Source organism: Paramisgurnus dabryanus, chromosome 24 (assembly GCF_030506205.2).
Source record: "Paramisgurnus dabryanus chromosome 24, PD_genome_1.1, whole genome shotgun sequence".
In the NCBI taxonomy this organism is placed as follows: domain Eukaryota; kingdom Metazoa; phylum Chordata; class Actinopteri; order Cypriniformes; family Cobitidae; genus Paramisgurnus; species Paramisgurnus dabryanus.
In genome coordinates this window covers 18,326,395-18,343,951 of record NC_133360.1, presented here as the reverse complement: position 1 = coordinate 18,343,951, position 17,557 = coordinate 18,326,395, and the positions used below count along the sequence as shown (strand labels likewise).

At 34.9% G+C, this 17,557-nt stretch overlaps 2 protein-coding genes across 2 annotated transcripts in view; both read right to left on the bottom strand.

Moving 5' to 3' along the window:
* The window catches only part of lmcd1 (LIM and cysteine-rich domains 1), a 158,394-nt gene extending 155,776 nt beyond the window's left edge, over window positions 1–2,618 (bottom strand). The window contains exons 1-2 of the mRNA XM_065259357.1: window positions 2,600–2,618; window positions 2,403–2,488 (exon numbers count right to left, since the gene is read on the bottom strand). The gene's annotated coding sequence lies outside the window, so the exon portion shown is untranslated. The remainder of the gene's footprint in view (window positions 1–2,402; window positions 2,489–2,599) is intronic.
* A 7,288-nt stretch (window positions 2,619–9,906) lies between these two features.
* gmppb (GDP-mannose pyrophosphorylase B) lies at window positions 9,907–17,012 on the bottom strand. The gene is made up of 10 exons (XM_065259354.2): window positions 16,859–17,012; window positions 16,271–16,408; window positions 16,012–16,092; window positions 15,852–15,900; window positions 15,626–15,768; window positions 15,092–15,250; window positions 14,184–14,262; window positions 13,816–13,943; window positions 11,275–11,457; window positions 9,907–11,073 (listed from the first exon to the last, which is right to left on the bottom strand). The coding sequence occupies exons 2-10, from the start codon at window positions 16,397–16,399 to the stop codon at window positions 10,942–10,944; spliced, it is 1,083 nt and encodes a 360-aa protein (XP_065115426.1). The 5' UTR covers window positions 16,400–16,408; window positions 16,859–17,012; the 3' UTR covers window positions 9,907–10,941.
* Window positions 17,013–17,557: the final 545 nt, after the last annotated feature.

The window sequence follows — 17,557 nt, the reverse complement described above, 5'->3', positions numbered from 1 at the left end:
TATAAATAAAAGTCCTGTGTAGTTGAAAATTGAGAATCGTGATCTCATTTCCCATGTAGAAAAACATGATTCGCATTTTAGCAATAACCTTGAAAGTTCTATTATAAAGTTTTATGTTTGTGAATGATGGTTGCAAACTGGTCTGTTATCGTGGTGACATCTCCAAGCCCCTTAGCGAAACGTAATTGGTTGCTTTAGGTGTCAGTCATATGGCTTCTTGGGCGAACCTTTGCAGTTTAAAGCTGCCAAGGTTCCCAGACCTCTAGTAATTGGTCTGACTATACGAGAACAGGAGAGGGCTGATTTTGTATCCCTGTGGAACACTGTAAAGGATAGACACAATATTTATAGAAAAGGTCCCCACCTTTAAATATGAGGCACACCATTGTAGTGTTAGGCCTTTAACACCAACAACACACTAAAGACGTTTCAAAAGAATATAATGATGCATAGTGTCCAATGTGGCACTCAAGTCTAAAAGTATTACAATAGCAGAACAGTCCCAATCCATAGAACACAGAATGTCATTTGTGATCTTTATTAATTATTATTATTATTAATTAATTATTGTTTGAAATTAATGGGAGTTTAGAGATAAGCTGATTATGTATAGAGGAGTCAAGATGAGGTATTTTCAATAGGGGCTGTACAATGTCATGTTTAAAGCTTTCTGGAAATATACCATTTATTAACCCTTATGAAAGGAAAATATATTTACCAATATATTACTTGAAATATATTGTAATATATCGCAATATATTATTTTACTTCCAATTTTCCAATATATTATATATTGGCAATACATGGAATATATTGATGGTACATATATTCTATATATGTGTAATATATTGCAGTATATTGCAAAATATACAAATTATTGCCGCTTTCAATATATTGTACATTAAATATAATATATGTGTTTATATATTTAAAAATATATGCAATTTTATATTTATAAATATCCGCAATATTGTATTGATTTATATGCGAAAATGTATTAACAATATATGTACAGATATAGTGTCACATGTATGTTTACTATATGGTAGAATATATTTCAAATATATGTAAAATTATATGGAAAATACATGAAATATATGTAGATATGTTATCGATATATTGTGGAATACATTTTAAATATATCTAAAATTAGATTGGCAAATATGATAAATATATGTGCATATATGGGAACATGTATTAACAATAGTACAGATATAGTGACACATGTATGTTTACTATATGGTAGAATATATTTCAAATATATGTATAACTATACGGAAATATATACGTAGATATGTGTTTGATATATTGTGGAATAGATTTTAAATATATGTAAAATTAGATGGAAATATATGTATTTTTTTGTAAATTTTGTAAAAAAAAATTAATTTATTGTAAATGTATGCACAATATGTGTACATATATGAGAACATGCACATACAATGTATGAACATATACTGTATATATCCCCATATATGTACATGAAACATATAAAATATATAAATACTTAAATATGCAACCTGCAATATACAAACATTTACACAACATATATTAACACAGACTGATGGGTAATCTATCAAAAGCCACCTTTATTTTCTTTTAATCAGGCACAGATACTAAACCCAATTTGAGGTACAGAGCTTCATAGGCCTATTAAAACCACAAAAGGTTTTGCATATGGTCAGTCAAAGGAAATGTTATTGGCTTAAAGGCGCTCTAAGCGAATAATGTGCAACGTCACTTCCTGTTGATGTTTGAACTGTTTTCAAACAGACAGAGCGTAGCTAACTCCTCCCCCTCCCCCTCCCTTCCGTGCTTTCATGAACGCGCCCAACCCCCACCCCCAAATCCTTCTTGTCGTTTATTGGCTGGAATACTTTGTTTGGTTTTGTGCTGCTAGGTTTGGCCATTTGTTGATATTGCCGTTTGTGAAGCCTGGGCTGTCTACAGAGATCGCGTTTTTTTACAGTTTGATCAGCGGACAGGCAGCAAGCAGATAGTGAGGAGATGTTTCCGGTATGTAATAAAAAAAATTTTATGGTCTAAAACGCTTCAATTCGCTTAGAGCACCTTTAACATTACATTACATAAATGTGTTGCATTGCATTTACATAAATTACATTTTAAAAGAGTGCCATTAAACAAAAAATATACAAAATATAAATTAAAGCAACTCAAATTACCAATGTCCATTTCAAACTTTCAGCAGTGCCGTTATACAATATAAAGACAATCTTTAAACGAAATGCACAGACAATAATTAACAAACTTTCAAGAAGTTTTGGAACCGTGGAAAAGCAAAGAAATAAATTGCCAAAAGAACAGTCCGTTATCCTGGTTAGGAATCTATCTTGGTTCTTCACTGATATAAAAACTTATATAACCATGCCTTGGCTTTTCACCTGGTGTCTTAGCTCGCAGATTCTACTGTTGATGGATTTTCTGACATCAGCTTCCTTGACCGTAGGAAACTGTTGTAAGACAGCATCTGTGGAGCAGAACAACAAGAATTACTCTCTTCCTCCTCCTGCTGCACAAAAATCTTTCCTAGCAGAGATGCAATAAAAACTGGAAAGCACCAGCTCTGAAAACTATGTACCTTGTAAAGCTTGAAGTTTCTTTAGAGCCGTTTCTCAAAACCAAGTACGCCGAACTCGGACTTGTGTCCTTCGTAGTTCGAACTTGCAAGTTCAGACTCGGAAGAACGAACTCCTGACGCGAAATGCATTCTGGGAAACTTCACTGTCATAAGTCCACACAAGTCTCCTCTGATGCATCCTCGATAAAATGGGCGGATCAAGAACACATCCGGGGATTTTATGTGAACTTGGGCTTGATGCGAACTTTGAATTGGAACAGAGGTGACCAGTTAAGAGAAAACTCAGTCATGGTTGCTAGCATCACCAAACTAGTGGAGCTGAATGCCACTGAGATCAAAGAATGCAAAGACAAGATACAAGCTGTGGAAAAAGAAGTGCCTCGTATTGTAAAGGAAAACAAGGAGCTGAAAGAAAGAGTCAATGAGTTGGAACGTTACAGGAGACGCTGGAACCTTAAAATTCATGGCCTGAAAGAAAAAGACGACGAAAATATCAGAGTCGTTGTCATGAGAATCCTGTCCAAATTAGCACCGCAATGGGAGACATCCATGGAATCGATTGTTGATTCTGTTCACCGCATAGGGAGAAAAGAAGAAGGGAGAGACAGACAAACAATCATCCAGTTCACCATGCGATTCCACCGGGATTCCTTCTGGAAGCTGTCCAAAAACTCTAGGATTTGCAAAGACTTGGGTATTCACTTCAAACAGGACTTTTCTAAAGCTGACAGAGAAGCTCGTGCAGCGGCATGGCCGAAAATGGAGCAAGCCAGGGCGGCTGGACAGAACGTGTTCTACAAAGGACATGTGGGCTATATCAACGGTAAAATGTTTACTCTGGATTAGACAGAGCTTTGTACCAGAGCATGTCTTTATCTTCTCACAGGTTTGAGATTTATACCTTTAAAAGATTTTGGTTAATATGTTTTAACCGTATCAACGTTCTAAATTGGTTGCACTCTTGTAGTGTAAAGGGTTGTAATTACTTTACAGAGATCTCGTTTAAAGAGGTTAAATAGAAATTTTAAGTGATTTAAATATGATACGGTTAATACAATGGAAGCACATTTAAGTTCTTACATAATTCCACTTTAATACTTTAAAGACATAAAGCTTAAGAGGGGAAAAAAGTGGAGAGAAGTTCGTTCATTAAAAGAAACGAATGTTTGTTATAAGCAATTAATTGCACTCTATTGTTTGAAAGGGGCTTTGCAATAGTCTTAATTCTAGGAAGCTAACTTTCCTATTCTATCTTATTGGTCTTATTGTTTTTGTTTTTTTTCTATATGTTTTCTTGTAGTCAAATGTTCTCTTATGTTTCACTTAACACTAGGGGTCTAAGAGATTTTGTTAAAAGGAAATCAGTCTTCCTTTTTTGTAAAAATGAAAGAGCACAATGCTTTCTTCTCCAGGAAACTCATTCTGTTGATCTTGATGAAAAATTTTGGTCTAATCAGTGGGGGGATAAAATAATTTTTTCTCATGGTTCTAATAGGTCAGCAGGTGTCGCTATGCTGTTAAATAATTTTCCTGGGAAAATTTTAGCAACCGTTAGGGATACATTTGGTCATTGGTTAATTTGTGTATTTGAAATAGATAATCATTTTCTTATTTTGGGTAATATATACGGATATAATACTCTTAACCAAAACAAAATCTTAATTGATGAGATTACAAATGTTGTAAAGGATTTATGTCAAAGATATCCAACTGAAGACTTAATTTTTGGAGGAGACTTTAATATGGTGATGGACAATTGGCTTGATAGATGTCCTTCAAAATATTCAAGTCATCATTACAATCCCTTACTGCTTGGCTTTTGCAGTGTGTTTAAATTGACAGATATATGGCGCACAAAAAACCCTACTACTCAAATCTTTACCTGGTTTAAACCCGATAGGTCAGTCAAATCCAGAATAGATTTTTGGTTAGTATCAGAGTTTAGATCTTGTCTAGAGTTAAGTTCCATAGTTTCGGCTGCACCTCTTACTGACCACTGTATGGTTAAACTGGTTCTTAAACCTGTAAACACATACCAGCGGACAAAAGGATACTGGAAGTTTAACTCAAATCTTTTAAATAATGAACCTTTTTGTCAAGATGTTATAGCTACAATTTCTAACGTAATTGAAGATTCAAGCTTTACAACCTATAGTAAGAAATGGGAGTATATAAAATATAAGGTTCGTCAAATATCCATATTTTATGGTAAGTTATTAAGCAGGAATAGGGAAAAAAAGAATTGGAAATTATTAAAGAAATAAACAGTATTTGTGTGAAACCCCTTTTAAGTGAGGATGATAAGCAAAAAATTATTCTCTTACAATCTTTGCTAGATAACATTTTTGTTGATAAAGCCAAAGGCGCATTTATTAGATCAAGGGCAAAGTGGATAGAGGAGGGGGAAAGGAGTTCAACATATTTTTGTAGATTGGAGAAAAAGAGGCAAGAGCGTATGAGTGTTAAAGCCCTACTCATTAATAATCAGGAATGTACGGACCCCAACAAGATTTCTAAAGAAATTTTTGAATTTTATAGTAAATTGTACTCTTCTTCTTATTCGGATACTGCTACTGATGCTTTCTTTTATCATATTAAGGATTGGATCCCCAAAATAGATGAGAGTTTCAAAGATGTGTGTGATGCAGACATCAGTATGGATGAAGTTGAAAAAGCCATGAAATGTTTACCACTAGACAAATCACCTGGTTCAGATGGATTAACAAGTAACTTCTATAGACATTTCTGGGAGCATATAAAAGACCTAATTTTTCACATGTTAAAAGAAATTTCTGAATTACACATTTTACCAACAACTATGCAAGGAATTATTACTCTCATCCCCAAACCTGGGAAAAATCCAAAATTAATAGATAATCTTAGACCCATAACATTGCTTAATAATGACTATAAAATTTTAACTCACATTTATGCTAACCGATTAAAAACTGGTATTTCACAGATCATTTCTGAAACACAGTCAGGTTTCTTAAAAGGGCGTTCTATTCATAATAATATACGTCTGGTGCTTGATTTACTGGATTATAGTCATTTCATTGAAGATGATGGCTTTATTTTATTTTTAGATTTTTTTAAAGCTTTTGACACAATTGAACACACATTTATGTTTCGCACTTTAGAACTATTCGGTTTAGGTGGCAATTTTATTAATATGGTCAAATTAATTTATAAAGATACTAATAGTACAGTAATACTACCAATGGGAACATCACCAAGATTTTCAGTTAACAAAGGAATCAAACAAGGTTGTCCTATCTTTCCCCTGCTCTTTATTGCCGCTGCAGAAATGTTATCCATTCTTATTAAAAATTTAGATTTTGAAAAATTGATAGTATTAGGAAAACCCTTAGTCATTAGCCAACTGGCTGACGACACAACCATTTTTATGAAAAACATAAACCAAATTCCAAAAATTCTTCAAACTATAGAGCTTTTCTCTAAAGCATCTGGATTAAATCTAAATCTTAAAAAGTGTGAATTATTACCTATTCATAATTCCCCTCACTCATCCTTTTGTAATATTCCTATTAAAAACACTGTAAAATATTTGGGTATACACATTACAAAGGATTATAATTCACTTAGTACTCTTAATATCTGTGATAATTTAGTGAAGTGTAAATCTCTTCTGAATTTATGGTCTCAAAGGGATATTTCTATTATTGGTCGAATATTTCTAACAAAAATGGAATGTATCTCTAGACTTGTCTACCCTGCTTACTCACTTCCGTTCTCTAAGAATGAAATTAAAGCTATAAACCAAGCGATCTTTAATTTTATCTGGAAAGGTAAAACACACTACATTAGAAAAGGGAATTTGGTTAAAGACGTTGAAGAAGGAGGGCTTAAAGCTATCGACATTGAATGCATCAATGCCACCATTAAGACCAATTGGTTAAGATCCTTTTTGAAAAATGAAAATAGTTTTTGGTTTTATATCCCTAGCCAAGTCTTTTTGAAATTAGGAGGTATTAATTTACTTCTTAGATGTGATTATGACCTTAAAAAACTCCCTGTTAAATTGTCAGTGTTCCATCAACAGGTTTTACTTTATTGGAAATTGATTTATAAGCATAATTTCAGTCCCCATAATGTCCCTCTGTGGAATTGTAGATATGTGGTATTTAGAAACAAGTCTATTTTCTATAAAAGTTGGTGGGAGAAAGGGATATGGTCGGTGATGCATATCCTCGATAATAGTGGTGTTATGTCTTTTGAAACTTCCTGTTCAAAGTATAATTTATATGATAAGAAACTATACGATAATATGATTAAAGCTATTCCACTATCTATATTTCAGATGTCTCAAACCCTTTCTCAAAGCGATGTAACCCCTGTCCTTCCTAAGCTTTTGGTAAATGGAGTTTCTCTCACTAACCTGATTTTACCAAACACTATTATTCGGGATGCTTTTGTCAAAGAATTATATCCTTTTTATTTGAGTAAACAGTTAATCTTTAAGTACTTTTCCAAAACAGAAATTAAAATTTTGAGAACGAAATACTTTAAATTTCCACTTGCACCGAAAGCTAAGGAGGTTCACTTTAAAATTATCAATGGAATATATCCCTCCAGAGAATTTTTAAGTTCTCGATTTGGGCTTGAGGTTAACAATTGTTCTTTTTGTACTGATCAAATTGAGACAACAGATCATATTTTCTTTGACTGTATTTATGCCTGTGCCTTTTGGGAGGACTTTCATTATTGGTTGTTTCCTAAATTTGAAGACTTACCTGTATTTAATAAAGAAAATGTATTATTTGGTATTTTTGTGAAAGATGGAACACATGACTTTGCAATCAATTCACTTATTATTCTTGGGAAATTTTTCATACATAAAAACAGATTTCAGAGAACAATTCCAAGGTTTCTAATATTTCATAAGGAATTGTGTAATTATTTCTCTTCATTAAAATTAATGAAGAAAAAATCTGCCATGAATCTGTGTTATCTGGTGGAAACCCTTAATCTTACAGAAAACCCCTAGTGTCTTATTTTTACTTATTTTTATTTATTATTTATTTGTCGTGTGTCCTTTTATTTAATGTTTACATTTTTGTACCATGCTTGTCTGCTGTGTAGAAAATTGTTTGTTTTGTACCAAGCCTTTTTGGTTGTAAACTGACTTTGTTAAATAAAAAAAAAAAAAAAAAAAAAGAATTGGAACAGTACTTGGGCCGCGACTGATAACGTTTCACAAGTCCACAAGAACACAAGTACAGACAAGAACGCATATAGGCCCTGTCCCAAATGGCGCACTTCATGTGGACTTTCGGTCTCGTGGCCTTAAATTGCGCGTTCTCGCTTAGTCTACGAGTCCGTAGGGTGTCCCATCTGTCATTTTTACGCTTTGAAGTGTGCTCATCAGCGCCTCCTTTGCCCCCTTGATGCGGTCTTCAGCGAAGCCCGCACTGCAGCAGGCTTCGCGCACTTTGCCAACCCAGAAGTCCTTGCGAAAGGGCAATCAGACGACGGAAGGGAGGAGTTCACACTGACGGGCAACCTCTCTACCTATTTCCGGTGTGATGCTCGAGTCTGTCCCAAAATACGACTCCGGTGCACCCACGTGGACTCACATCAAGGGTCCCTAAAGTCTGGACTACGTGATGTCATCAAAGTGTGGACTCTGAGGAGGACCACAAGTCCGGAGTGTGCCATTTGGGACAGGGCGAATGCCTGCTGACATCAGCCTCCTTCTTCTTGGGATTTACTGGCAGTTGGCAAACAACTTTTAGGTGCATTACCGCCACCTACTGATTAGGAGTGTGGGTCAGGATCATAGGTCAGGACCTATCTATCAGCCTCCTTGTTGCTGGTGTCTGTTATGCATCCTGTCCTCTCTTCGCGCCTGAATCTCAGCTTCCCACTTGAGCATTGCAAGCTACGTGCTTTGACGCCTATATATATATATATATATATATATATATTAGGGGTGGCACGGTTCACAAAACCCTCGGTTCGGTTCGTATCACGGTTCTATGGTCACGGTTCACGGTTCAGTACGGTTCTTGTTGTTATTTTTTCTTTAAATTTTTAACACTCCAGAAATGTATTATCTTATTAATGTATTAATTATCCATAATGTAGGATACAGTATTAAAAAAAGTTATATCATGTAATCATGCACAAACTGAATTTGACTTTAAGCACATTGGACCATCTCTGAGGAAAGCCAGATGAGATTTTGATAGAGCAAGAGGGAAGACATTGATGATTTCAACATGCTTTTCATTTATTTGGCAAAACAGAATGTGTATTGCCATCTACATAAACTTTACGTGCATTTTTAGCACACAAAGATAACTTGCATTTATTAAAATGCCAACTTCAGTGTAGCTCTTAGATTTATCACTGAGAGGCTGCTTTAATACTGAGAATTTATGTGGACGAGAGAGAAACATAACCTTTGCACCTGTAATATTAAAATCTCTTTAAGTCTCTTTTGTCCACTTTTGACCACTTCTGTCCTGATTACTTTGAGGGGCAATTAATAAAATAACATCGCGCAACTTTCACACGCTAGCAAAATGAAACTACGCGGAAATCAGCCGCTTTCGTTTTATCAACGAAAGGCTAAAAATATTGCTGAATACGAAAAGACGTAAAACATTGTTGGCAGTACCTCAGATTAGATAAATGGTCGGAGAGAAGGTGGTCTCCTGTGGCTGTTTGAGCACATTCAACCCATAGACTGCAGTTCAATCTATTGTTTTATTTCCGCTGTCATCATAAGTAACATGAAATAAAAATATGTTTCCACACACCAAACTTATACGACGCTGGCGCATCCTCCAACTGCGGGCAGACTTCCTTTTCTCTCCCACTTGCCATTTCTACACGTAACATAACCTGCAGTACTTATACTCCAAACCAGTCACCTCTTCTTTCGCGCGAAAGGGAAACACGCTATCTGAGGTCACATACAGGGCATGAGACATTGCGCATGCCATGAACCGTTGAACCGTGCGGTACACACGCGCTCCGAACCGAGACAAGCGAACCGAACGGTTCGGATTTTTTTCATGGACCGTGCCACCCCTAATATATATATATATATATATATATATATATATATATATATATATATATATATATATATATATATATACCGCTACATTTGCACAACAACAAAGTAGTAAAAAACAGAAATGTTTTTCCTTTGCATGTTTGATAAATTACACTTACACACAAAATAAACATTAAATAAAAAATATACAAATACTTTAAAAGAGGGCCATGTAAATATACATGAATCATGCAGCATGACTGAAATACCACAGCACAGATGATAAAGAATGGTAGTGATTATTTTATTTAGGTTTTAAAGAATTCTGAATTTAAGAAATTAAATTGTGGTCAAATATAAAAACAGCTCATAAGAAAGATAGATGCTTAATGTGTTAAAGTGACATGTTTGTCAAGTATGGAAACACATACTCAAAATTTGACCTCTGCATTTAACCCATCCAAGTGAGTAGTGAACACACACACCCACATAGCTAAGGTGCATTGCTCAAGGTCAACTCAGTCACAACTTGCCAGGCTACTCTCAGTTTACAAGCCCGACTCTTGTCCCACTAGGCTATGACTGCCACAATTATATTTATATTAATTTGATAGAAAATAATGTATCAAAAAATCTTCATTTGTGTATACAGCATGAATGCATTACTTAGATGCATTACTTTATCACTGTCTGTTTTTCTGTTGATTCATCTCCACAGGATATTAATGACATTTCTAATAATGGCATTGTTTGTGCATATTTAGACAAATTGATTTGTATCATATAGTACATATACATTACTACATGTTTAGTAACTCTTATATGTGTGTATAAATATCAGGGTTTTAGTGCATTATGTGTCTGAAACATTGTATATTTCATTCATTCTACAGGCACACCATTTAAGAGAATTGCAAAAGCTTTACAAGGATTCTTTTCTAAAGAATACAAACACTTACTGGTAAGCCTAGTGATGTCTCACAAGCAACAAAATGTACATAAAGCAGGCTAAACCAAAAGACTACTTGAGGGAAGAACATTTTTTACACATCTTATTGTTAGTTATAGAGGACACTTAAAAATGGCACTTGACGGGCTAGAACTGAGTGATGCAACACTTGACTTGAGAACATCTACTTTTAGATGTAATCTACCTGCAGCAACAGTTTTAAATACCACCATCTCTAAATGCAATTTAATGCATTCTTGAAAAGCTTCACATATCTCATTCCCATCTCAGCCATTGCTCTTTTGTCATTCAGAGCTGTCTTGCCAAACACACTCTGAAACATTGGGAGAGCTGTATAAGGCATGTTCACATGATGATTCGTGGTTCAGGAACAGAGTCTGTAATGGACTTGTGAGGCAGAACATTGGCACCGTTGATGTACAGTTCATCATTCACTATGACATCCTCCCCCAAAACGGTCACATTCTCCATCCGGACCTGAACAACAACCAGAGTATTACCACCAAACCTCAACCACAACAACTAAAAACATGTATAAAGTAATAGAAAGTAAGAGTAAAAGTAAAAGAAAAATACATTTTATATAAATTTTAAAACATACCCACTGCTCCACGGATGAGCTCAAAGTAAGAGTAAGAGTAAAAGAAAAAGACATTTTATATACATTTTAAAACATACCCACTGCCCCACAGATGAGCTCCATCCAATGATGCATGACTCCAGCCAGGAGTGTGAGCGTATGTGTGCCCCCTTCAGAACAGTACAGCGCTTTATTCTTACACCGTCCTCCAGAACCACACCGGCTCCAATTGTAACATTTGGCCCTATGGTACAGTTCTTCCCAATCACTGCTGTTGGGTCCTATTGAGGAAAATGTGCATTATAAATTACTTACAACTAAACAGGCAGTAACACAAGACCAGAAGTGTTCAACCCTGACCTGTATGCACTGCATTTTATGTAATGCCATATCAGGGTACCCCCAGGATTGTCAAACCTAAATTCAAGGCTTTTTAAGACCTTTTTAATACCACTTCAAATGAAATTTAATACCTACATCGCACCCATTCGGGTAGAATAAATCATTTTAAATAACGTAATATACCTCAAATAATTACTATTTACAAGTGTTTGAACATTCATGACAACATGCCTCTGAAAGGCTGAATCCAAGGCCCAAACGGCCTAACCCTTATCTTTACCCAACAATCAAAACCAACAATCAAATAGATTTAATAAATTTAAATGTATAATTATTGTAAATTTGAAAATCCCTAAATCAGGGATGGGCAACTGGAGGGCCAGGGGCCAAATGCGGCCCTCCTCTTTATCTTGTGCAGCCCACCACTTTTTAATATGACCATTATGTCGGAGAAGGTAATTTATGTTAAAACAATAGCCTTGTTTGATCCATGAAATAAGCTGCAAACCAAACAATAACACCAATTTTAAAGTATTTATTTTGCTGTTTAATATAGTTAGGATAATAACAACATCTAATAACACTCATCAGTAATGCTCTGAATCAGAACAATACTGACAAACAAAATTAACCATATTATGGCAAACACAACAACAACAAGAGATCTGTTCACTGCACCAAACAAAAAACTGGACACAAGCTCATATATATATATATTTCTGTTAATCTTTTCTGTTAATCTTTATACAGGACCATACTTAAGTTTTCTAATGCTAACTTAGTGTGACAATGTAAATATGTAGCCTATAGTATATATTGCAAGTTGATATTATATAAACAAAATATATAATAGCCTTTAAATTTGCGTTATTGTTGCAGCTTATTATTGCATGGATCACACAAGACTATTGTTTAACATATAAAAGAACTTCTCCGACATAATGATCATATTAAAACATGTCTTCTCTACCTAGATTTACTAGAGACGGATTGTGGAACAGAAGATTGTGTGTGTCATTGATTAAATCAAACAACCGATCATAGGTGCGAGGACACCCGTCATTGTCCCGCCCCCACAGTCCCAAAGTCAACTTAATCGAGCAAGTGCATGTTGTGCAGCTGCGAGCGCATAGAGAAAGTCGAGCGATCGCGTTACTGCATTTGTGCGCTTTGAACAGAGGTGTGCTCTCGAGAGGACATTTTTCAGCGCGCAAATAGTGTTTTGTGAACACGCGAGAATGCTTTTTCCGCGCGCGAATAGTGTTCTGCGTGCTCGCTAAGATGCTTTTCCAAACATGGATAGTGTTCTGCTCGTATCTGTCGCTCGCGCTTAGTTTTTGTGCACGAGAGTTTTGTGTCTGAATTAACAGCATATAAATCTATTGATCATTTGAAAAATTAAGACCTCCATGAAAAATTCAAGGCTTTGAGGTGAAATTCAATACCTTTTAAGGCCTTAATATGGGAAAATGAAATCCAATGCTTTTTCAAGACTTTTAAGACTCCGCGGGTACCCTGCATATGTGCAAATGAAATAGAAAATGATCCACAACAACATGCAGGCATGAACTCAAAGCTTTAAAACACTGCAGGAAATAATATATGAGAACTTCTTCAATACTGTTTCAAAACCATCTAAAAGTGAGACCACAAAAACCTCAAGAAGCAAATTTTTTATATAATGCCAACTATACATATCCCATTTAAATAAAAAAATGAGTACATTTTTGACCAGTATTTTATATAATATGCATATTATACATATTGGCATGCATTTAGAGAAGTTAAATAAATGTTATATATTTACTGAATACTGAACTGCCATGTCTAAAGATACATTTATCAGCATTTATCCTCTATGTGTCCAGTTGAACAGTTCAGTTTGAAGTTTTCTAATACAACAATGTTAGGTCATTTTCCAACACAAAACCCTTTACGAAATTTAACCATGGCCCTTTCTAAAGTTGATTTACAACCAAAAGTTTTTTGAAAGGGACTGGCAGTGGCACAGACATTTAGAGGTCCGGCTAATGACATTACAGAGTTTTCTGGTATTTTGGTACTAATGTTTGAATGGTATGGATGGATTGCTTGTTTGAACAGCATATTTAATTTAGAGAAAAAGTAATTCTGGTAATTTTCTGTAGTGTAAAAGGGGTCAGTGTGTGCCAGGCTAGTATGCAAGTATTCATATTAGTATGTTTTTTTAATTTGTGCTGCTACTGTACGTTGTGGACATACCTGGACATTGTCTATTAAATAAAAACGAAAAAGACTGAGTGAAATTAGTATCATACCACAAGAACATTTCCAAGGAAACCTGGTCCGTTGTGGAGCCTTTCAGGGGCCTGTTGACGAACAGACTGCAGGTACATGCACATTCCAGTCAGGAAGTCTTTGGGCTGACCAATGTCCATCCAGAACCCTGAAACATCACATACTGACTTCAGTGAGCAACAAAATAACTATGACAGTTAATCTAGTGTATTAACCAATCGAGTAAAATGTATAAAATCATTTTGACACTTAAGGCCAAAGTGACCTTTTACACGTACAGACTATACTCCAGGCTTTGAGCAAGCTGGAAACAATTGTGAAACAGTGATAAAATGTTAGAAGAGAGTGTGCTTCTGTGAGAGGGGTACATCTGTGCTGTGTTCTTCACCTTGCAGCTCCATGGCATAAAGGTGTTCCTCCTCTGCCATGACAGGAAAGATTTCCTTCTCAATGGAAGTCGGCCGCAGCTGAGAGAAAAACGGTATAAAATGATTCACTCAAGATTATTAATTGAATTAAAAGTTAAAATAAAACTTGAACAACAAATGAGAAATTTTAAGTTTTTGTTAGGGTTAATTGCCATGAAAATAATGTCACAACACAAATACATTCCTGACACATCAAATTCAGGGCTTAATATAGAGACAATTTTAATAGACATAAACAACATTGGAGCAAAAGCACATATTTTTTATTTAACTTATGCTGTGTCCAAAATCGCTTACTTCCATAATATATAGTAAACGAAAAATCAGTATATAAGGTGAGCAGTATGTCTGAATTCATAGTATTCGAAAAAAACAAAAGAACCAGGATGACCTACTACTTCCGGCAAGATATTACAGTATGCATTCCATGGACACTTTACTACCACATGAGCCCCTAGGAGAGGAGTTTTAATAAAGAAGAAAAATAAGAGGTGTAGTCAAATTCAAAAATGTCAGAATGCGGTGACACGGCTCTATTCAAATGTAAATACATAAAGAAAAATTGCACTAGTTTAACATTACCCTGGTTAACAGCTCACATGTGTTATGATGATGCGTTACGTGATGTATCAACATGGCGGATATGGTACATCCAAATTTTATTCACACTACCCATATTGATACTTCAATAAACATACTGTTTTAATGGTTGATGTAATTATTTTATCTTATTCAGTGCATACTGTGACAGTATGCGATTTCGGACACAGGGTAAGTATTAAAGAAGTTTATTTTGATTAATTTATTTTGATTCAGTTCTTAACTGGAAGTGCCTCTGTAAACTTGGCTAAAGTACATTGCAAGATACCTGAATTCTTCTCAGCATGGCAGGGCTGAAGATGTACATCCCAGCATTGATTTTGTTGGAAACAAACACTTGTGGTTTTTCTACAAAGCGGTGTATCCGTCCAGTATCCCCTTCATATACAACCACACCATACTTGGACGGCTCTTCCACTTTAGTGACCTAAAACATCAAGTAGATATTCACAAAACAAATGAGTCCAAATTTATATATATATATATTTTTTTTAAAGTATTACAGTACATCTGGGATGGAATGAAAATTAGTAAATTAAAAGAGAATATAGTTTTTTGGGTGAACCATTTCTTTAATACTCTGACTTTTAACAAACTCATTAATTGATGTTCTTTCAGGGATAAATATATATGAATATAAAAAATGTAATATAGTTGTACATAATGTTTAACTTTATATAGGATACATACAGTTGCTGTATAAGAGCAGTCATGCAGTCATGAAATTAGATTTAGTACTGGTATTTGGTACAAGAGCCCTCTAATTGCTTATGACAATTTTCTGAAAAAACAAGCTCCTTACAACAATTGTGCCCTCCCTGCCATGCTTCTGGTGGAACTTCAACATGTCTCCAAAGGGAAAATCACAGATGACATCACTATTAAGGACGAAGAAAGGTTCCTCGCTATCTGTCAACAGCTCACGGGCTAAAGCCAGAGGACCAGCTAGAAGAAAACACAAGTAAAAGTTACAGCTTCACACTGGCTAAAAGTTGTACTGTCAAAGTAACATGATAATGTTCACGTACCAGTGCCTAAAGGTTCATTTTCATGTGAAAGAGAGATTTTTATTCCAAGCTGTTCAAATAAAAAAAACACTTGTTAGATTTTTTTGATACTGATCACATATGACTGTCCATGTAAAAGGATATTCGCATTCTTAAAAAGTTAAAGTTAGTGAAAACCCACTCTTTGTTCCTGAGCTCTCATCTCTCGTTCCAACAGCTCTGACATGTAACTCACGGCCAAGATGACATGACTGACTCCAGCCTGACATTATATAAATAAAGACAGAATTATTGATTAAGGAAAACTTCTCATACCTATATTAATTTTACAGTTAAAGGAGAAAACAAGCAGGATTTTTTTTTAAACCAAATTAACACCACTACACATGCAATGTTTTTCTTATGTCTCTTTTGTTGCCTTTCTTTTTTTCCTCATCTACCTTTACTAAAGCTTCCACCTGATGCAGCAGAATGGGTTTGTTGCAGAACTCCACCAGTGGTTTGGGGACAGTGAGGGTGAGCGGCCGTAACCTTGTGCCATAGCCACCAACAAGAATCAGAGCTTTCATAATGTGTCCCTATAACAAGAAGTATTCAAATAGAAATTAGGTCATACTAAGACACAATTAAAGACATCTGATATGATCTGAGTCCTTTCATCCAACACTGGTGACGTTGCAGAAGAATAATAACTGACATCCTTTGTTACATTACAACATGCCCACAAAAAGCACACCTGAAAAACCTGTAATTCATCTCTTTGGTTTGCACAATGAGTTTTGAAACTAATCTGACAAGATATTAATATTTTACACAATCACCCAAAACTGAACACACCTACTTCCATTCTTTAGCAAAACTTTGTCGAGATTACAGCTATAAACACACAAAGTCACACAGTCACGCGCACACAGACACACTAAATAAGGTGTGCTTCCCACTATACATCTAAACATAAGTCGACATTATAAATCCATAACATTCTACAGGACATGTGTAAAATGAGTTAATCGTAAACTTAAACTTACCCAATAAATTATTCGCCTGCTACACTAATTTTATATAATAATTCCAGGTTACGAAGGCAAATGCGTCTTACATATAAATACTATCTAACAGATGTGTATGTGCTATAATGCTCTTTAATGAATTAACTTCCGTACAGTGACGATGCGACTGTAAATAGGCGGGGCCACAACACTATGACGCCACAGGTCAATAGACTATACCACTATTTCGAGGGAATCAATGGATATTTTTAACAAATTATGGTAGTTTATGTGATCCCAAAACTTGTAAATGATGATAATAATAAGTTTTGTATAACATAATATACTACGCAAATAGTTTAACGTCAGTAATAAATAAACTTAATATACATCTATGTATATATCCTATATAAAACACACCCACCTCTCAGTAATAAAGCATACAAGTCGCCACGAACCAATCATTTGAGAACAACGTGGCGCAGAAGCCTTTTCAAAATAAAAGCGTCTCATCAGTTTTTATTTCAGTATTTCACAGAATACAGTTCTCTAGAAAGTGGCAATAATAATTTCATATTTTAATCTGTTTTAAAGCTATTTTAATAATTGCTATATTTTACTGATTAAGTAAATTTAAGTTGGTTTAAACCCATAGTTCAAGACATTTAATAATTAATTTTCAATTAATTGAATTTCTAAAAACTCTGCAGTGCATGCTATTGCCTACCATATTTTTGC

Bases quoted from the DNA above. Each gene is read 5' to 3' on its own strand.
- gmppb (XM_065259354.2), bottom strand. From the start codon at position 16,399: ATGAAAGCTCTGATTCTTGTTGGTGGCTATGGCACAAGGTTACGGCCG. The intron at 15,769-15,851 runs GTACGTGAACAT...GTTTTCTTCTAG, and splicing joins AAATGAACCTTTAGGCACTG to CTGGTCCTCTGGCTTTAGCC. The intron at 11,074-11,274 runs GTATGTTTTAAA...GTTGTTGTTCAG, and splicing joins GCTCATCTGTGGGGCAGTGG to GTCCGGATGGAGAATGTGAC.